General features: G+C 41.2%; 1 protein-coding gene across 1 annotated transcript in view; it reads right to left on the bottom strand.

The window, feature by feature from the left end:
• LOC114659405 (ubiquinol-cytochrome-c reductase complex assembly factor 1) overlaps positions 1–19,326 on the bottom strand; it is a 103,569-nt gene extending 84,243 nt beyond the window's left edge. Inside the window, exons 1-3 of the mRNA XM_028811875.2 lie at positions 19,071–19,326; positions 18,435–18,530; positions 17,975–18,082 (exon numbers count right to left, since the gene is read on the bottom strand). Of these exons, the coding sequence (XP_028667708.1) occupies positions 17,975–18,082; positions 18,435–18,530; positions 19,071–19,136 (270 nt within the window). The 5' untranslated portion in view covers positions 19,137–19,326. The remainder of the gene's footprint in view (positions 1–17,974; positions 18,083–18,434; positions 18,531–19,070) is intronic.
• Between the last annotated feature and the right edge of the window lie 3,751 nt (positions 19,327–23,077).

Genomic DNA, 23,077 nt, shown 5'->3' with positions numbered 1-23,077 from the left:
GTGAGATACACTTGAAAATGCATACAGACATACAAAATTCACTTGCAGGTGAACTAAATATTTTTGTGATGTTTTAATGCAAAATGTGAGTTGTGGACACCAACATTTTGTAAATGTTCAAGCAAAACAAGTTTATTCAGTTTGGGTTGAAATAAGCTATGAGAATAAACGTTAGAAAACATGAGTAGCTCTCGGCCATTTTCATTTTGTAAAAGTAGCTCTCAGGGGGGAAAAAAGAGTGGAGAGCCCTGCTCTAGACCGATACTTCAGAAACAGGCCTTGGTGCCATGTTGAGCCAGAATATCGATGGTGTAGAACACTCTGTCATGTACCTAAGCCGAAAATTGCTGGAACAGAAGACCATATATGTGATGGAGGAGAGTGAAGCCATGGCAATCAAATGGGCTGTTAACCAGCTGAGGTACTACCTGCTTGGCTGTGAGTTCACTTTGGTTACAGACCATGTACCCCTCCAGTGGATGGCTTTGCATAAGGAATCGAATCAGAGTGTCACCAAGTGGTTTTTGGACCTCCAGCCTTATAGGTGTACTGTTCTTCATTGCCAGGGATCCCTGCAAGCCAATGTGATGGGTTGTCTCGTGTTAACGACCTTGCAGTCTGGGCCACCCGACCTAATTGGTCTGGGCAATACTGCCATACACATTCACCTTGGGGACCCCCCAGCCGCTTGCCACAATATATACACACAAATTATATATATATATATATATATATATATATATACAGTAATCCCTCCTCCATCGCGGGGGTTGCGTTCCAGAGCCACCCGCGAAATAGGAAAATCCGCGAAGTAGAAACCATATGTTTATATGGTTATTTTTAGAATGTCATGCTTGGGTCACAGATTTGCGCAGAAACACAGGAGGTTGTAGAGAGACAGGAACGTTATTCAAACACTGCAAACAAACATTTGTCTCTTTTTCAAAAGTTTAAACTGTGCTCCATGACAAGACAGAGATGACAGTTCTGTTTCACAATTAAAAGAATGCAAACATATCTTCCTTTTCAAAGGAGTGCAAAGCAAGCAGTCAAAAAAAAAATCAATAGGGCTTTTTGGCTTTTAAGTATGCGAAGCACCGCCGGTACAAAGCTGTTGAAGGCGGCAGCTCACACCCCCTCTGTCAGGAGCAGAGACAGAGAGATAGAGAGAGAGATAAAAAATCAATACGTGCCCTTTGAGCTTTTAAGTATGCGAAGCTCCGTGCAGCATGTCCTTCAGGAAGCAGCTGCACACAGCCCCCCTGCTCACACCCCCCTACGTCAGCGCAAGAGAGAGAGAGAGGGAGAGAGAAAGTAAGCTGGATAGCTTCTCAGCCATCTGCCAATAGCGTCCCTTGAATGAAATCAACTGGGCAAACCAACTGAGGAAGCATGTACCAGAAATTAAAAGACCTATTGTCCGCAGAAACCCGCGAAGCAGCGAAAAATCCGCGATATATATTTAAATATGCTTACATATAAAATCCGCGATGGAGTGAAGCCGCGAAAGGCGAAGCGCGATATAGCGAGGGATCACTGTATATATATATATATATATATATATATATATATATATATATATATATATATATATTCACACATACATATACATACATACACATACACTACATACATATACATACATACATATACAGTCATATGAAAAAGTTTGGGAATCCCTCTCAGCCTGCATAATAATTTACTTTCAACAAAAAAGATAACAGTGGTATGTCTTTCATTTCCTAGGAACATCTGAGTACTGGGGTGTTTTCAGATTTTTAGCGAAGCAATATTTAGTTGCATGAAATTAAATCAAATATGAAAAACTGGCTGTGCAAAAATTTGGGTCCCCTTGTAATTTTGCTGATTTGAATGCATGTAACTGCTCAATTCTGATTACTTCCAACACCAAATTGGTTGGATTAGCTCATTAAGCCTTGAACGTCATAGACAGGTGTGTCCAATCATGAGAAAAAGTATTTAAGGTGGTCAATTGCAAGTTGTGCTTCCTTTTGACTCTCCTCTGAAGAGTGGCAGCATGGGATCCTCAAAGCAACTCTCAAAAGATCTGAAAGCAAAGATTGTTCAGTATCATGGTTTAGGGGAAGGCTACAAAAAGCTATCTCAGAGGTGTAAACTGTCAGTTTCAACTGTAAGGAATGTAATCAGGAAATGGAAGGCCACAGGCACAGTTGCTGTTAAACCCAGGTTTGGCAGACCGAGAAAAATACAGGAGCGGCATATGCGTAGGATTGAGAGAATGATTACAGACAACCCACAGATCTCCTTCAAAGACCTGCAAGAACATCTTGCTGCAGATGGTGTATCTGTACATCGTTCTACAATTCAGCGCAATTTGCACAAAGAACATCTGTATGGCAGGATGATGAGAAAGAAGCCCTTTCTGTAGTCACGCCACAAACAGAGTCGCTTCTTGTATGCAAATGCTCATTTAGACAAGCCAGATTCATTTTGGAACAAAGTGCTTTGGACTGATGAGACAAAAATTGTGTTATTTGGTAATAACAAAAAGCGTTTTGCATGGTAGAAGAACAACACCGCATTCCAAGAAAATCACCTGCTACCTACTGTCAAATTTGGTAGAGGTTCCATCATGCTGTGGGGCTAGTTCAGGGACTAGGGCCCTTGTTAAAGTCGAGGGTCAGATGAATTCAACCCAATATCAACAAATTCTTCAGGGTAATGTTCAAGCATCAGTCACAAAGTTGAAGTTACGCAGGGGTTGGATATTCCAACAAGACAATGACCCAAAACACAGTTCGAAATCTACAAAGGCATTCATGCAGAGGAAGAAGTACAACGTTCTGGAATGGCCGTCACAGTCCTCTGACTTGAATATCATCGAAAATCTATGGGATGATTTGAAACAGGCTGTCCATGCTTGGCAGTCATCAAATTTAACTGAACTGGAGAGTTTTTGTTTATGGAAGAATGGTCAAAAATATCTCCATCCAGAATCCAGACATTCATCAATGGCTATAGGAGGCGCCTAGAGGCTGTTATATTTGCAAAAGGAGGCTCAACTAAGTACTGATGGAAAATCTCTGTTGGGGTGCCCAAATTTATGCACTTGTCTAATTTGGTTATGATGCATATTGCATATTTTCTGTTAATCCAATAAACTTAATGTCACTGCTGAAATCCTACTGTTTCCATAAGGCATGCCATATATTAAAAGGAAGTTGCTACTTTGAAAGCTCAGCCAATGATAAACAAAAATCCAAAGAATTAAGAGGGGTTCCCAAACTTTTTCATGACTGTTGTGACAGATAGGGGGCGCTATCGCTCCCTTGAACCCTCAGACCACACGCCAGAAACCAAATAAAAGTCCAATATGAATTTATTTTATAATATTAATGTGCACCAAGCACCCTCCACTCCACAATACTCATAAATAAATACAATAATCAATCCTCCACTCCCAGACGCGTTGTCACCCTTCCTCCTGACTCAGCTCGCCTGTCTGGGATCTCCCACAGTCCTTCATAGTCCTGACCCGGAAGTGCTTCTGATCTCCTAATTCCATGTGACTTCCTAGCACTTCCAGGTCAGATCAAAACTCTTCTTTTTCTTTATCCCGGAAGTACATCATTTCTTCCTCTCCAATGACTGGGAAGTACTTTCGGGTTATAGGGAAAGTAGGAGTCCCTGCTCATCCCTGCAGCGTCCCCTGGAGGCTTCCATGACATCCAGCAGGGCTGTGATGTAAAACTCCACTGTCCATGATGCCTTGCTGGAATTCGGGGAACCTCTATGTTGCAAGAAGGGCTCTACCTGGTGGCCTGGAGGTATTGGCCGGGATGAACGGCCGGCCATATCCCACACTGTATATATACACACATACAGTGGAACCTCGGGTCACGAACGTCTTGGAACACATACAAATCGGGTTACAACCAAAAAGTTCACCAAACTTTTGCATCTGTTCACGACCACACACTCGGGTGACGAATAAGCCAGTTTCTTCAATCCCGGTTCGTACGTGCCGATGATTTCTGCACGTGTTCAGTCTCCCCCTGTCCATTCGCTGTGAACTCTTTGTGCTCTATTTCGTTTCCCTTCCAGTTCGTATGCACTGGTGATTTACGTACATGTTCAGTCTCTCCCTGTACAGTACATTGTTCTTGGTCAGACGTGCATCGCGCAGAGGGACTCTACCTCAAAACTGTAATCTTCTCTCCACCCAGCTTCCTACTCACATCCTTCATTCCAGAACTTGACTCATGCAAGGTTAGTTTTCTTGGTTGTTTATGGTTAGTTTTTGTATAAATTACGGATTTTTCAAATGTTCATTTTTTCCCTTTGCTTAAAACTCATTAAAAAAAAGTGTTTACAGTGAGCGGTTCGTAAGGCTGTAGCGTGAACTCTTGCAATTTTAGTTTTCTCTGTTCAAGGTTTTCTCAGTGTTATTCAATCTTTTTACATTTAGTTTACTATTACACTGTTATGCTGTCTTTAACATCGTTCAGCATGACCAGTTTAGTTGTGGGTCAGTGATGGTCTGGAGAGGCATATCCATGGAGAGACAGACAGACCTCTACATGCTAGACAACGGCACCTTGACTGTCATTAGGTATCGTGATGAAATCCTTGTACCCATTGTCAGACTCTATGCTGGTGCAGTGGATCCTGGGTTCCTCCTGGTGCACGACAATGCCCGACCTCATGTGGTGAGAGTATGCAGGCAATTCCTGGAGGATGAAGGAATTGATACCATTGACTGGCCCTCACACTCACCTGACCTAAATTCAATAGAACACCTCTGGGACATTATGTTTCAGTCCATCTGACGCCACCAGGTTGCACCTCAGACTGTCCAGGAGCTCAGTGATGCCCTGGTCCAGATCTGGGAGGAGATCGGCCAGGACAGCATTCATAGTCTCAGTAGGAGCATACAAGCACTTGGTGGATATACAAACCACAGAGTTCAAATCTGAGTTGCTGAAATGAAATTTCGGCAAAATGGACTAGCCACCACACAATTTTTTCACTTTGATTTTTGGGGCGTCTTTGAATTCAGCCCTCTGTAGGTTGATAATTTTCATTTGCATCAAACGAATAATATATCTTATATATAAACATCTACGTGTGGAAGTGTGTCTGTCTGGCCCTGAAGTGCAAGGCTATAGCATGAAGCTCAAAGAGCCGGCAAAGCGGCCCCAAGTTCACAAGTCAGAAGAGAAAAGAAGTATAAGACTACAGCATGAAGCTGAAAGAAAGCGACTGTCGCCAAAGTGAAACCGCTGAGAAAAGACAAACAAGACAGAAACTCACTTAGTCTCTGATAGATAAGGGGGGCGAGCACGTACGCAAAATGAAACTGCCAACTGTCAATGTCAATTGTCAATTTATTTATATAGCACATTTAAAACAACATAAGAATGCTGTAGCCAAAGTGCTTTTCAATAATAGAATAAAAGAAAACATACAATTAACATACTGTAAATAACAAATAGAAATAAAATAAATGAACATAAATAAAATAAATAATAAATAGAAGTAATGTTACATAATCACAATGAGGAAACCATCGGTATGGTCATGGAATGCAAGTGAATAGAAATGAGTCTTTAATCTTGTTTTGAACAGTTGAATTGTAGACGACTCCTTTATGTAATGAGGTAAAGAGTTCCACAGGCGAGGAGCAGAAGCTGCAAAAGCCCTGTTCCCCCTTAGTTTTACACTTGGTACGAGGGACAACAAGAGACAACTGACCAGAAGATCTAAGCACTCTAGATGGCTGGTGTAAAGAACACAATTTGGATAAATAGGCAGGAGCAAGCCCATGTAAAGATTTAAAAACTAGCAACAAGATTTTAAAATCAATTTGAAAGCTGACAGGCAGCTAGTGTAAAGAAGCTAATATTGGAGAAACAGAATCAGACTTTCTTGCCCAACCAGAAAGTGAGCAACAGCATTCTGGACTAACTGTAACCTGCGTATCAGGGATTTGCTAATCCCAGAATACAGCGAGTTGCAATAATCAAGGTGAGAAAAGATAAAAGCATGAGTAGCTTTCTCAAGATCCCTACAAGATAAAAAAGGCTTGATCTTACCTAATACACGAAGCTGGAAAAAGCAACTCTTGACTACAGAATTAATCTGTTTCTCAAAAGAGAGGTTACTGTCAAAGATAACAACAAGATTACGGACTTGAGGTTTGCAAAAGACAGAGAAAGAGCCGAGAAGTCCAAGACCAATTTGGGCTTTAGTTGATGGACCCACTATAAGCACCTCCGTTTTATTTTGATTCAGATCAAGAAAATTATTAGCCATCCAGGATCTTAGTTCAGAAAGACAGTTGTGCAGTTGATTTATTGCAGCCAGGGGGTGCTGCATGGATCCCGGTGCCTTTATGGACACCTCTACAGCCCCGCCCCGAAGTGCAATTAGACACAGGTGATCAAGCACCTGGAGCCCTTCCGGGTGGGCTATAAAAAGGGTCAGCATCCACCACTCAATGGCCAGAATCAGGAGGAAGAGGACGAGGTTGCCTGGGAGGAGTGGTGGTGCCAAGGTGGAGAGTTGTGTGTTTTGCAGTTAAGTGCTTTGGGACTGTGTTGCGGCTGGGGTGTTCACGGGGAAGACGTGCCCTCCAGCTGAAGAAAAAAAAAATCTTGTTTGCAGACAGGAACATAAATCAGTGTATCATCAGCATACAGCAGTAGTGAAAAGAAATGTTAAATTTCCTAAAAATAGCTCCAATAGGGTGAAGGTATATAGAGAATAAAATAGGACCCAAAATTGATCCCTGAGGAACACCACGTTTAAGAAGAGCAGAAGACGAAAAAGAGGAATTTAAAGTCACTGAAAAGTTCTACCAGTTAGATATGACCTGAACCAGTTAAGAGCAGCCCCTTTAAGCCCATCAAGATGTTCAAGCCGCAACAGCAATATCTCATGGTCAATAGTGTCAAAGGCAGCGGACAGGTCAAGGAGGACAAGGACTGCAGCGCCACCCGAGTCAGTAATAATAGAGATGTCATTGAATACTTTAAGGAGGGCCGTCTCAACATCATGATAACGCCTAAAGTCAGATTGGTAGATCTCAAATAAATTATTGGAGCTATAATTCTTTCTAATATTTTAGCCAGATATGGCAATTGGGAAATCGGGCGAAAATTGGCTAAAACTCCAGGGTTATCATTCTGCCTTTTTTAGACAGGGACATACTGCAGCATGTTTAAAAAATGAGGGCACAACTCCCTCACTAATAGAATCATTGAAAATGGCTAGTAAAGATGGACCCAAAACAGCAAAGGTTTCCACTACGAGGCATGGTCGTACAATATCAAGAGGACTAAGAGCTGGTTTAAGGGTGTCAATAGTTCTTTTTAACTGTGAAAGTGAGACAAGATCAAAAGATTCCAAGACAATGCTATAATTAACAGTAGGAAGTTCATAGCCAGTTGGAACAATACCACAGCGGATTGTATCAATTTTACTGACAAAGAATGAAAGAAACTGCTCACATGAAAAAACAGTACTATTTAATCCCATCACAGAATGAGGGTGAATGGCCGCATTAATTGAATTAAATAAGACCCTAGGATTCTTAGAATGACGAGATACTAAATCAGTGAAGAAATCATGTTTAGCTTTCTTAACTGCAACCTGGAAGTTGAATAGAGAAGTCCTAAATATCTGTTTAGAAACAATCAGTCCATCTTTTTGCCAACACTGTTCCACAGTTCGACAGGCGTGGCGCAACGATCACCTAGTTTCATTTAGTCAGGGAGCAGGTCTTCACTTATTACAGCTGTGGCGGGCGGCCGGGTCGCCCCTTCTACATAGGTTCCGGGGAAGCAACCATGGGCATCTCACTACCTCCCCGGGACGCTTGGTGGCAGCATCCCTGGCTGACGACGGTGCCGAAGTTTCCTGCAGGGTTCCATGGGAGATGGCGTTCACAACTCTGTGGGGATCTGGGATGGCCGCCAGAGGGTGCTGCATGGATCCCGATGCCTTTATGGACACCTCTACAGCCCCGCCCCGAAGTGCAATTAGACACAGGTGATCAAGCACCTGGAGCCCTTCCGGGTGGGCTATAAAAAGGGTCAGCATCCACCACTCAATGGCCAGAATCAGGAGGAAGAGGACGAGGTTGCCTGGGAGGAGTGGTGGTGCCAAGGTGGAGAGTTGTGTGTTTTGCAGTTAAGTGCTTTGGGACTGTGTTGCGGATGGGGTGTTCACGGGGAAGACGTGCCCACCAGCTGAAGAAAAAAAAAATCTTGTTTGGATTTTACACGTGCCTCTGAGTGAGTCTGTGCTGGGCGGGCTCTATATAGCGCCTTATTACACAGCGTATCTTGAGAGGAGCAACTGAGTCTAAAACTGTTTTACAAGAAGAATTAAATTCTAAGACAGAATCATCGATACCATCATATTGGACATGCACATCAAGACTAGAGAATATGGTTTTAAAATCGGATATAATAGAAGAATTTAAAAAGCGAGAGCAACGTGGAGCACAACTAGTAGTAGGGACATCAACAGTAATATTCAAATCCATCATTATAGAAAAGTGATCAATAAAAGAAACATCACATAAATCAAAATTATTAACTGAAATATCACGTGTAAGAACGAAATCAAGGGTGTGACCGAGAGAGTGATTTGGCATATTAATATGCTGGATAACATCAAATGAGTCCAATAGTGATAAAAAGTCATTAACCAAAGGTTTCGCTTGATAACAAACGTGAAATGAAGATATCATTAATTACAGGAGATCTATAAACCACAGCAAACAACAAAGAAGGGGAGCTGCACACTTCGAAAAGTTGCAGTTCGAAGCTACTAAACGGACCTCTTGTAAGGCTCCGACACAAGAACATTCTTTTTAAAAACAGTGGCAATGACCCCAACATGACGAGTCATCCGAGGAGAGTTTAAAAATGAATAACCTGATGGTACCAAGTCAGTAAAACATGAAGAGTCACCATTTACAATCCAGATCTCAGTGATGAAAAAGAAATCCAGATTATTTGAGATAATAAAGTCTTGCAGAATAAAAGTTTTATTAGACAATGATCTCACGTTCAAGAGAGCAGCCTTGACAGAAGTAGAAGAGCTCGCTGCGGGATGAGCACGGGTAAGCGTGCAAAGATTAGCAGCGTTTACTGCCCGAGAGCATACCGAGGAAGAAGTGATGCCTCCATGAAATGGAGAAATTATATTCGGTATCCAGTGACCAGGGATTGAGTCCTGTGCAGGAGAAGATGGGTCATAGATGACTCGCAGGCATTGGGAATCCAAGCTCTGGGACTTGAGTTGGCGTTTTTTAACAGCAATACTGGCTCTTTTTCCACGGCAGCGGCAGGTGCGTTTGCGTCTCCGAGAGGCATTCAGCTCACTGATACAGGTGAACACCGGCGTCCAGGTGATGAAGTCAGCAGATGAATTAAACGAAGGTGGAGGTTCATATAATATCCCATCAGGAGATGAAAATTGAGAAGAAAGCAAGCAAGAAAATATGTTAAGTAAAGAATCACGATCGTAGGACAGTGGCCGTTGAGATAAACTAATACATAAAAACAAAGTTAAAATATAGATTAGCGAGATGAACAGACGGCTAGCCACACCAGTCGGCGCCAACTTGAAGACTGTGCATTTCAATTTTTTTCTGACAAATTCAATAGTTTCTAGGAGCCCGGGCTGTTTACAGCATGGGCTTACACAGCTGGTGTGTATACAGTGTATATATATATATATATATATATATATATATATATATATATATATATATATATATATATATATATAGTCACACATGCGCGATTAAGGGGCAGCCAACAGACCCAACATTGCACGAAAGTAACAATTGAGGGGATTTGATATGGAATGCTTATGCCTCTTTTACTCACCCTCAAGGAAAAAAGAAGACGAGTAAATGGCATACCTTTTGGAATTCGGCCACAACTACACACATCCACAACAAATAAACCTCCTCTGGGTTCCGAAGATCCGATGCCATAAGATGACTTCACTTCTGGTCTATGGTCTATTTCTTCGACTGCAAATGTAACTTCCTGCCCGTCTGATTTAAAAGCCCCCCTTGTTTCACTCATCAATGTCTCATGAAAAGTCTGTTTGTGTACTTCAGTTACAGTACAAAAAGACTGTTCTACGACCTGCAGTATATGGGACAGCATCCCAACCCTTTATGAGTGTTTTTTAGTTTTTTCTGACTTCACAATATCTATCTATTTATCTATATATCTATCTATATCTACATACATACTTGCCTCCTACAAATGCTACAAAACCTTCCAAGAAGACAGAAGAAAGGCTTTATTATGCCTGAGCTGTAGTTAGGGTGAAACTTATACTTCTGAAAATTACATTGTACAAGTTTAAGGCAATTTTTATGTGTTGTTGCTATTATTGTTGATTTATGCCTTAGTTTTAGGCTGTATGTATACCCTTTTTAAAGTATTTTGTAACTAGTATATTATTTTTATAATACAGTGGAACCTCGGTTCACGACCATAATTCATTCCAAAACTCTGGTCGCAAACCGAGTTGGTTGTGAACCGAAGCAATTTCTCCCATAGGATTGTATGTAAATACAATTAATCCATTCCAGACCATACGAACTGTATGTAAATATATATATTTTTTAGTTTTTAAGCACAAATATAGTTAATTACACCACAGAACGCACAGTGTAATGGTAAACTAAATGTAAAAACATTGAATAACACTGAGAAAACCTTGAACAACAGAGAAAACTAACACTGCAATAGTTCGCGCTATAGTGCTAGGAACCGCTCGCTAAAAACACTTTTTTTAATGAGTTTTAAGCACAGGGGAAACAATGAACATTTGAAAAATCCGTAATTTAATAAACCACCAAGAAAAGTAACATTGCAACAATGCAGGCTACGAACTGATCACTGCAAATAGAACTGAAAACAAAAACAAGCCTTCTCTACCTTATGCGTCTCTCGCTCGCTCTCTCTCTCGCGCCTGTGTGTGTGTGCGTGCGTCTCTCTTTTGCGAGCCTGGAGCGCCTGTGTGTGTGTGTCTCTCTAGCGCAATCCTGTGTGTGTGCCTGCCTCTCTCTCCCGCGCCTGTGTGTGTGTGCGTGCGTCTCTCTTTTGCGAGCCTGGAGCGCCTGTGTGTGTGCGTGGCTCTCTCTAGCTCGAGCTGCCTGTGTGTGTGCCTCTGTCTCTCGTGCTGCCTCTGTGTGTGTGTGTGTGTGTGTGTGTGTGTTGCGCTCTCTCGCTCGCTGCAGAGGAAATGCATAGGGAGAGACTGAACATGTACAAACCGAAAGGGAACCTGGCTTGTTCGTATACCGAGTGTGTGGTCGTGAACCGAGGCAAAAGTTTGGCGAACTTTTTGGTCGTAAACCGAGTTGTACGTGTACCAAGACGTTCGTGAACCGAGGTTCCACTGTATAAACAATAAGCAATATTTATTGTTTTTTTGTTTTAAACAATGTTTTCCTTAAAACCCAGAAATAATATAGCACTTAAATGCACTAAATGGGTTTATTTTTTGACAAATAATTTTACTGTATTCAATTTAAGCAATAAAATTGTTTTTTTAAGGAAATAAATTAGCTGTTTCTTTCAGAGATATGTCTTTTCTTTTATGTATATTTGCTATGGCTCTCAAATAAAACAAAAGTATTTCCTATCCAATTACTCGATGAATCGATGGAATAATTGGTAGAATACTTGATTATTTAAATAATCGATTGCTGCAGTCCTACTCCTAAGAATGTGAAACACTGGACTGTCTTCACTCTTTCATCGTTAATGCTGATGGAATAGTAACCGCTGTAGTTCAGACTCCTGAAGTCTAGAAGCAGTTCCTTTGTTTTCTTGAAACTGAGTAAAAGATTGTTGTTCTGGCTCTAATTCTCCAGATTCTCTACCTCTTCTCTATAGTCTGCTGCATCATTATTGCTGACCAGGCCTATCACAGTGGTGCTATATGCAAACTTTATTATGATGTTAGTATCATGGGTAGATTTTCTGTTGTTTGTTAAGACGGAGTAAAGGAGAGGGCTTAGAGCACAGCCCTGTTGTACCCCAGTGTTCCGTATTATGGATGAAGAGAGAGGAGGTTAGGAGCATGCATTGATACAACGCATTGCCGCACCCACCATATGACAAACCAACTCAGGATCCCAGATTAGGACCTGAGTGCAGCCATGCAACAGGTGATACCTCAGCACCACACTAGTTTAGATGGAGTGGAACAGTGTGGGTTTTTTTTTTTTTTATTGTGTCTGGAGTGCCAATTCTGCCACCAACCCCCAGGTTTTTCCCTGCAGGTTCGAGGGAAAGATGTAATCCATTGATTAACACTAGAATTACCAGAGTCTACGAAAAAACTCGTAGATCCGGCCCACCTTAAAACCGTTCTCACCTCTCCTTTGTCTTCTAAATGTGCCGATTAACATGAGCAGCAAGCAGCTGGCTATTCAGCATCCCCCACCATTGCAGAACATTCACTAAGTTTTCCCAGCGCATGCCTTATTTGATTATCTGGGAGTGACTGAAGTGCTGGAGTTTTAGAGTGGAAATAATAGATCGCTATTTGGAACAAACGCATTTCATGTGTGTTCCATTTCTACAGTAATCTGTGTAAACACATATTTAAAACAGAAACGTTTTCATATTTTAGTAGTAAATGAAAAAATGTAGGCATAAACTATATAATGTATGAAGCCTAAAGTCCAAAGATCAAGTAAACACTTTCACAAAAGGTTCAAGGATGATACAACAGCTTCCGTGGTGTAGCAGTAAGATTTGCTGACTTGTAATCAAGAGTCCCCGGTTCGATCCCCACTCACTCCTATATTTGCTGTTTTCAGTAGTGAGCTGCTCCTTTTGTTAATATTATACAGTACACACATACATTTGGTTTGCGTCTGTAACACACGATGTGCATTTATAGGACTTGTAAAAGTTACCGTTTTTTTAACTTTTATTCTCTCTAAATCACGATCACGATACATACTACCGCCTCCCCCACCCAGGGATCTGACGCTGTTATTTTTCATTTGAAATGGAATAACTGGAGATGTGAGTGGTGTTTTGAGACAATGGAACTGGACATTTTCTCATCTGGAGGGATAAAAGCTGACACACAAACGCTGGCGAATCTGCCTTCTTCGTATCTCACCGTCACTTGATTTTTTTTTTTATTCAGTGTTATTGAGTGTTCCTGCTCATGCTGAATTAGTGTGCACTTTACGGTGTATGATGTCAAAAAAACAAAAAAACACAGACGTAGGTATATATGATATTTGGAATTATTCGTTTTATGACCTGTATAGTACATTTCGGAAAACTTTATTCATATTATTCATATTCATTCGCATAACATCTTGCAGTTTGTAATCAGTGATTGCGTGTTTTTTTTCCCCGATCTTGCCAGTCCCCACATGTTGCTGTATGCTGTTTCTTTTGTACTCCAGGACATGCAGAGGATAGAATAGTACAGAGCAGTAAGTTCAGCGCTATATGCAGTCATCAGATTCAAATGTTAACTGTTCACACACACACGCAAGGATAGTCTTTCCTACATTTACAACGTGTGTACCTGTTACAATGTACACGCTTCTCTCTATGCTGTGGTTTCTATTACACACCTGAAAGAAAGAAAGAAAGAAAGAAAGAAAGAAAGAAAGAAAGAAAGAAAGAAAGAAAGAAAGAAAGAAAGAAAGAAAGAAAGAAAGAAAGAAAGAAAGAAAGAAAGAAAGAAAGAAAGAAAGAAAGAAAGAAAGAAAGAAAGAAAGAAAGAAAGAAAGATAGATAGATAGATAGATAGATAGATAGATAGATAGATAGATAGATAGATAGATAGATAGATAGATAGATAGATAGATAGATAGATAGATAGATAGATAGATAGATAGGATACTAGACAATATATGTGAAAACATCATCGCACTAATGCAATATTATTTGAAAACGAACAGCGTCAGATCGGGTGTTGATTTATGTTGCCGCTATTACTGAAAGAAAAAAAGATCAACATGTGCGTTGATCCTGCAGCACTGAATAAGCTCACATGCTCTAACATTCCCCCCCCCTTCTCCGATCTGACTCTAAGAAATAGCGCAACAGACGCAAACCAAGTGTGATCAAGAGTCACCGGTTCAAACCCCACTCACTCCTATATTTGCTGTTTTCAGTAGTAAGCGGCTCTTTTTGTTAATATTATACAGTACACACATATACTTGGTTTGCTTCTGTACTTCTGCTGTTACTTAGAGTCAGATCGGGGGGGGGGGGGGGGGGGGGCAAGGAATGTTAGAGCGCGTGAGCTTATTCAGTGCAGCAGGATCAACGCACATGTTGATCTTTTTTTTTTTCTTTCAGTATGTGTGCCTTCCAGGTTTATTTATATATCTAGTGACTTTTCTGCCTGTCTGTCTCTCTATTACGCAGTGCTCTGTCTGTCTGTGTGTTATGGATCTTAAAAACAACAGCTATAAGGACACTTGTTCATGTTAATTGCAGTCTCAATTGTTAAAAAATATTTTAAAAGGAGCATCCCACATGAAAATATAATGATCTCATTAACTGACAGTACATACCAATTTATAAATTTTAAATCCGTTTGAGGTTAAAAAAAAAAAAAAAAAAAAAAAAAAAACACTTTCTCCTCAACGGGGAATCGAACTCAGGTCTCTGATGGACAGTAAGGGCTCATTTATACTTCACGCTCAGAACACGTACGCGCCCGCATCATGGCCGCCACGCGTTCTGAGCGTTCATTTGATGCGTCCTCTGAGCAGGTCCTCAGAAATTAACGCAGCGCGTGTGCGAGTTGCAGTACCAGCAAAAAGTCGGGGGGCGCAGTGTGCTAAAAGTTGGAATGTGACGTCAGAGTCTCTGTTTACTATCTACATGTGACAGAAAGCCGCTTTGCGGATCCTACGAGATCGGTGTGCGCGCTTCGATATTTGATAAATGGTTCGATGTGGTGAAGCAAAATGCCGACATACAGATGTATTCATGGTGCTTTTATATTCAAGCGTTGCATATTACCGATCGTAATGACACGATACGTTTTAAAATTCTCACATATCATCTTCTGTGCTATCTTTTTTTCTAGGGCTTCCTCTGCTCCTGACAGCAGCGAATCGCCAGCAATAGATCGCCACACTGAGCACATTAAATGTATGATATTCTAACTCTCTGCACATTTTGAATCCTTTTTTTTTTACAATCCACATTTATACTTGATATCAAATTCATGATGAAAAGCATTAAAGTATGTATATTACATTTTACAGATAAATCTGTAATTTTGTTTAAATAATGAATACTGTTAATAATTACACACACGGGGTGACACAGTGGCGGAGCGTTAGCGCTGCGGTCTTGCAGGAAGTCATGTCGCTGATATTCCCTGCCTGGAGTTTACACGTTTTCCTGCTGGGTTTCCTCAGTGTGCTCCACTTTCCTTCCAAAGAAATGCAGATTTGGGGATTTGGTGCCGCTAAAATGATGCTAGTGTATGTGTGTGCTTGCATTTACCTTGCGATGAGCCGAGGCATCGTCCAGGGATTGTTTCTCACTCATGCCCAATGCTTGCTGGAATGGACATATCCCTGGATTTAATCAATAAACATCCTTTTCAGAGATATTGCGGTAAGGTGTCATCGGAATTTAATGGGTGTTCTAGGCAATTCACAATACAGAAAAGCCGAACATGTTCTCACCGTGATAATATCTCGTACTGCCACCTGGCAGATTCCTCCAGATTTCTGTAAAGTACGCACGCAAGTATAAACACTTCAACGCTTGCATAGCAGGAGCGTCCGCTGCAGCATGCGTTGCGCTGCGTCGCGTGAAGTATAACTCCGGCCTAAGCCTGCAGTGCTCTGAGACAGCAAATCTTACCATTACGCCACGGAAGCTGTTGCATTGTTCTTGAACCTTTTGTGAAAGTTTTTATTTGATGTTTGGACTTCATGCTGCTTCACACATTCTATAGTTTATGCCTACATTTTGTAACATTTATTTATTACTAAAACATGAAAGAGTTTCTGTTTTAACAATGTGTTTACACAGATTACTGTAGAAACAGAACACACATGAAATGCGTGTGTTCCAAATAACGATCTATTATTTCCACTCTAAAACTCCCAGATAATCAATCAAGGCATGAGCTGGGAGATGCTCGTGCACGTTCTAAGTCGGTGGGGGGATGGAATAGCCGGCTATTTGCAGCTTGTTTTTATCGGCACATTTAGAGGACAAAGGACGCTGGCAGAGAGGTGCGAATGGTTTTAAGGTGGGCCGGATCTACGAGTTTTTTTGTAGACTCTGGTAATTCTAGTGTTAATTGCACTCCAGTCTTCCTCTGCATCTTTCTTCCACAGCACCCATCAACCACCGAACAAAGTTGTGAATAAAAGGTCTCCCTCACTGAAACATCACTCACCGTGGTCAGAGCATACACTGTGACAACAGACAAGGCACCCATATAGTGCCTTAATCTGAGTTTCAGAATACGCTTGTTGAAAGGAGTGGCATTGGACACAATCGGAAGGAGCAGATACACTACAGCAACAGCAACTCCCTGAGTATGACAGCCATCAGAATGACCAAACCAATAAAAGGTGTACCCACCCATCTACAAGAATCTAGCCATTACCAGGTCTGCACACTTCAGAGACTGCCACCATTCCCAATGACCGGAACAGTCTGATTTTACACCTGAGAAGTTTACCATCGGCCGCACCATGGCACTGAAGGTTCTCATCGAGCACAAATGAAAATATTAGCAGTTTCTTTACAGCCTTTGTCGATTTCCATAAGGCTTTCAACTCGGTTGATCGAGCTGCCCTATGGGACATCCTGAGACTTCACAGGATCCCCCTGAAGTTTCTGGATATCATGGCCAGCCGATAAACTAGTACTGTGAGTGCTGTGTACAGTGGAGGAAGAACCTCTGTTTTCCCAATTAATTCTGGAGCTCGTTAGAGGTGTGTTTTTGCTCCTACTCTGTTCAATGCTTGTATGGATTGGGTGTTGGGCCGAGTTGTGGGGTATAGCAGCTGTGGAGCCTCTGTAGGTGAAGAGTGATTCACCGATCTTGACTTTGCCGACAATGCTGTGATCTTCACAAAGTCAAAGGAGGCTCTGATATGGGTTCTCGAGAAAGGAGTCTGAGATTCTGGGCTTGAAAGGATCCTAGATAATACCCAAGATCCAGCCCTTTAACGACCTCTTGGAAACATCCATCAGCAGTGTCTGTATCAGCTGACACTGTCGATCTGGTTGCGAGATTTACTTATCTCAGCAGTCTCTTCAGAGAATCCACAGGTATCACTAGCTTGATTTTGCATGGAGTCCCGATGTGCCGACGTTACCAGCATTGTGAGGGAGCGTCAGTTACAGCACAACAGAACAGCCATGTGGTGCAGTTCCCTGTGGATGATCCGGCTCGCAGGATCCTCATTGTTGAGGACCCGAGTGGTTACACCAGGCCAAAGGGATGCCCACCTAACACTTGGCAGATGCAGATAGATGGTCATTTCCAGAGGGTGGAACTGGGCCGCATAACTGCCTGGGGGTTGCCAACTGGAATCCCGAGCTGTTTCGTCATGTAGTGGGCGAGGCAATGTGCTGTGCCGGCTCCTGCCTTGTGCCCTGTGTTGGCTGGGATTGGCTCCAGCTGACCCCCGTGACCATGTGTTCAGATTCAGCGGGTTGGATAATGGACGGATGGATGAAATATGAGCATTACAGAAAAAAAAAAACATTTCCAGTAACCATGAAAATCTTTTATATTTGCATAATACTGATGAGAAAAATTATTTAGATCATAAAACAAGAACTAATATCAATAAAGATGAACACGGTTGGCAGACAGATAACATAATCCACAAAATAAAAACAAAATGAAACAAAACAGGAAAACACTCCTTAAACTTGATACAGTTGAAACAAAGGAATAAAATATGGACTATTACCCATTTGTTGTATTTCAGGGGTCCTGTGAATCCCATTGCTTCTATAAGCTTGGTAAATGCTCCCACATCCTCCTCTTTTGGTGCTGGAGTTTCTTTTGTTGTATACCACTGCACATTAGAAAAAAAAAGATTGCTCAATTTAAATAAATAAAAAATGATGGATTAAACTCTCATTCAATTTAAGGTCTTCTGAGCAATGTAAATAACTTGTATTTACTTGGCTAAGTGATTGATTAAATACATATTGTAGGTCCACTAAAACTCATAAGCCCTACTTCTTTAACCAAAATCAATTTAAAAATAATCAGCCAGTGCAAAAACTATATACCGTGTGAGTGCCCATGTGATAAAATTGTAGGATGAATTCAAATACTGTAAAGCTAAAACAAAATAGGTGTGATTATTATGCTGCAGGCAAATATAAAAATCAGAAACCTGTTCTGAAAGGTTCCTTTCTTACCTGGCTAGTGATGTGAAATGATCTGCACTGACATGCTGATAATGTAGGACTGCAAATGGTTGGAAGAATGTGAAGACACATCACTGAAGTTTGCATCTGTGAAAAGAGAGATGGAATAAGAAAAGCAGGGCTGTAATTTAACCATTTTAAATAGCACAGTTTCAAGGTTTTTTTTTTTTATTTTTAATGTTCTGTTATGTGACTTTTCATGTTTTAAAGAGCTTGTTTTATGTTTCATAACATTAAGAGTATAAACTAATTTCGTATTATAATATTTTGTTCAGATTTTTAAAACAATATTTTATGATCCTAACAACTAACATCATATCCATTACAGTAATCTTACTAAACAATTTCACTGTGGCGTCTGGGTACAAGCTATGACAGCATCACTTTAAATTTCAAACCTAAGTCATCTTCAAGGAAAGAGATATGAGGTTTCATCAGAAAGTGCGTACGTTATATATTCGTGTGTGTGTTCACAAGCACACAGTAAAGGCTAGTACACTGCCCTTTAACACAATGATACACGGCTCTTACCAGGAAAACAAATCCTGATCTAAAGAAAGTTACGCATTTTTGCACATGTGACAAACACATACACCGCTTACAGACACTTGGGCAACTATAGCTCACCCGGGAGGTTACCAGTGACAGAGTGGAGGCGCTCCGTACTGACAGCTGCAAGGCGTGCCGATACATATTTCGTAGTCTTCACACGACGTGCAGGCTTGCAGGGAGACCCGTCGTTATAAACGATGATTGGATAGACTAGAAATGACTAAATGAAAGAGCTCAACTAACGCACGTTATGAAACATAAGCACAGCACCCTCGCGCTTCGCCTCCTGGCAATGTCACACGGCTAAGCTTCAGTACCGTCTCTAAAGCAGCCCGGGTAGCAACAGCGACTCAAAGCGAGCGATCCGGTGATGTCAAGAGGCGGGGCTACAAAAGGCTATTGAGCGCGGCAGAGAAAGGGTTGTTGAGAGACTGGAAATACAATCTTGCTCACACTTTCTTGAACTTCCTTAACCGAGGTACAGTTTTAAAGATACCACCGTGTGTAGTGTGAAGCTGACTTTAGTTTCTTGCAACCTCGATTACATTAAATGGACGGATGGATGGTCCATTGATGATGCATGGCTTTTGAGCTGGGAGTCAAGGTCGTTTAGTAATAATAATAATACATTTTATTTATATAGCGCCTTTCCCATGCTCAAGGCACTTACAGAATATAAGAAAGAACGGCAGAGTATATAGTATATAGCGTTGTACAAACCAGATAAATAAATAAAGAAGATTACGACAGTGAATTCAGAGAAAAAAACTAACAGACAACATAATTGATGGTCTAGCACACACACATACAGGTTACATGAGCATCTTGACAGAGAGGTAAAGTGAGAGAAGGGTAATAAAGTCAAGTAGAGCTAAAAGCCTTCCTGAACAGATGAGTTTTGAGTTATTTTTTAAAAGAATTCATGGAGTCAGCTGACCTGATTAATTTCGGTAGGTCATTCCAGAGTCTGGGCGCTATACATCTGAAGGCCCTGTCACCCATGGAGTGTAGATTAGTGTGGGGTACATCAAGATTGCCAGAATCAGTGGACCTTAGTGTGCGGGCAGGCACATAGTGATGGAGAAGGTCACTGAAGTAGTTTGGCGCGAGGCTATTTAAGGCTTTGTAGGTTATTAGTAGGATTTTATATTCGATTCTGTAAGACACAGGGAGCCAGTGAAGACGGAGCAGGATTGGTGTGATGTGCTCACTGCTGCTGGTTCGAGTAAGGACTCTTGCAGCTGTGTTTTGAATAAGCTGGAGCTGTGATATAAGATTAGAAGGGGCACCTTCCAGTAGGGAATTACAATAATCGATGTGGGATGTGATAAAAGCATGGACAAGTTTCTCAGCATTAGAGAAGGAGAGGAAGGAGCGAACACGGGATATGTTACGGAGGTGAAAGTAAGAAAGTTTTTTAATGTGGTTTAGTGGGCTCCCTCAAGCAACTGCCTCCAGCGCAAAACACACACAGATTCCAAAGGCATAGTATATCAGTAAGCGCAGCTGTGACATCGGGGTAAACCCCTAATTTTAGAAGCTGCATATATAGGGTGCAGCTTTCCTAAATGCTGAAACTGAAGCGCTAAGTACGAATTGTCAGCACGGATAAATTATGATGGTCCACTGACACTATTGTATTCATCACTTGCTGCACGTCCATTACTCTCTCTCTGTTTCTCTCTGTCTCTCGCTCTCTCATTTACGCATTATATAATTTACACAAGACCTTATATTAGGATGTACTAGAACAGTGTTTCTCAACCTTTAAGTATTTGCGACCCGAGTTTTCATAACAGTTTTAATCGCGCCCCCCTAAACGTTTTTTGAAAGGAGCCCACTAATACCAATTTGTACTTTTTTAATTAATGATATATCATATATGCATATTTTATTATACCTACTTAACTTTTATCGACATTTATCTAACTCTATTTATTTTTCTAGTATCAGAATGTAGTTTAAGTTAATTTGTTTTGGTTTCAATAGATGTATTTTTCATATTTTCGATTCTTGGTTTTTTTTTTCACATCTTCGCGCCCCCCACCCCCCTTTTTTTGTTACTTCGTGCCCCATCCTTCCGATCAACCCGCCCCACAGATTGAGAACCACTGTACTGGAATGGTGTCAAATACACTTTCCACTGTAAGGATCAGCCAATCTTATCTAGTTTCCCTTTCCTCACACTGCATTTAATGTGTGGCATTTCTGCACACATATTCCCAGCCTCTAAAGGAAGATTTCATTAACTAAACTCAACTTTGTATTTGAGTCAAGTACCAAAAGTGCCTAAAGGTAGGTGTGATCACTAAACAGAGTTCTACAGATGGAAAAAATTCAGAATGAATCATAGACTGCCAATTTCCACTGTACCAATGGGGAACACTGCCAATTTCCACTGTACCAATGGGGAACATGTCCAAAATATGGCAAAGATAGCTTCAACAGCATGGATGCTCATATATAACCACTCAAACAGCCTTATATATTAGCTATCAAAAACTGATTTCTGTATGTATTTGTAGTACATGTGTGGCAACATAGCACAGAGGGCTGCATTGTTGTATCTGCTCCAACCATGGTTCCAGGCACAACTCTGTATGGAGTTTCTATTTTCTGCTAGTACTGTATATGGAGTTGTTCCAGTCCACCAGGCAAATGTCAATAATTAAGATTGCCTCATTAAATGTTAATGTGTTTGTTAATGTACCCAGTGACAACCTGCTATCACATCTATTGTTGGTTTGAACCTTAGGAACCCGTACATGCTCAGATAATAATAATAATAATAATAATAATAATAATAATAATAATAATAATACTGCGGTGGGTTGGCACCCTGCCCAGGATTGGTTCCTGCCTTGTGCCCTGTGTTGGCTGGGATTAGCTCCAGCAGACCCCCGTGACCCTGTGTTCGGATTCAGCGGGTTGGAAAATGGATGGATGGATGGATAATAACAATAATAATAATGTAATTAACTTATTTCTTAATCAGTCACTATGTAAGTTGAACATTGGACATCAAGTACATCTCTTTCAATTCAGAATATCAAATCTGCCTTGAATGACACCCTAAAAACAATACATATGATAAATTATTTGATTGGATTAGTCAAATTTGATAACAATATATTGTTATTTAAAGTTAAAGCAGAGTGACTAAGCATTTCTGTTCAAATGGAACCATTCTTTAGCATAGTTGCATGTCTGTAATGGGGCGGCACGGTGGCGCAGTGGGTAGCGCTGCTGCCTCGCAGTTGGGAGATCTGGGGACCTGGGTTCGATTCCTGGGTCCTCCCTGCGTGGAGTTTGCATGTTCTCCCCGTGTCTGCATGGGTTTCCTCCGGGCACTCCGGTTTCCTCCCACAGTCCAAAGACATGCAGGTGAGGTGGATTGGCGATTCTACATTGGCCCTAGTGTGTGCTTGGTGTGTGGGTGTGTTTGTGTGTGTCCTGCGGTGGGTTGGCACCCTGCCCAGGATTGTTCCCTGCCTTGTGCCCTGTGTTGGCTGGGATTGGCTCCAGCAGACCCCCGTGACCCTGTGTTCGGATTCAACGGGTTGGAAAATGGATGGATGGATGTCTGTAATGATAGCAGGCTAACCTCATTAATCTGTTCTAAAGATTTTTTCTCTTCTTTGGAAAGTGCATGACATATTTAAACTTTGCTAATCAAAATTTTCCTGGACACAATGGCCTGACATTATCTCTAACAATAATTAGCTGAAAGGTTACAAAATCACCAGTCCTGCAGAGCAGTGTTCAGTTCACCAGAGGGTTCAGTGGGATGATCTGCCCTGTAGATGTCTTTTAAATTTTCACTAGTAGTCATATATGTGATGGTCAGTACAGTTTTTCTTGTAATTAGAGAAGCAGAGTGTGGCCTATTGACTACTCTGGCTGCCGTCTCCAGATGGCCCTAAAGTTTTTTTTTTTTTTTTCAAGCATCTTAATTAAGATTGTTGCATGTCTGGGCAAATTAAGTATAATCAATTTTTTTTATTTTAATGGCTGATGATATGTCACTGATGTTAATCACTATCTACATAGGGAATGGGGACATTTCTATATTTTGAAAATCA

Source organism: Erpetoichthys calabaricus, chromosome 10 (assembly GCF_900747795.2).
Source record: "Erpetoichthys calabaricus chromosome 10, fErpCal1.3, whole genome shotgun sequence".
Classification (NCBI taxonomy): domain Eukaryota; kingdom Metazoa; phylum Chordata; class Cladistia; order Polypteriformes; family Polypteridae; genus Erpetoichthys; species Erpetoichthys calabaricus.
The sequence above is the reverse complement of the archived record's forward strand: the minus strand, read 5'-3'. Positions and strand labels throughout refer to the sequence as shown.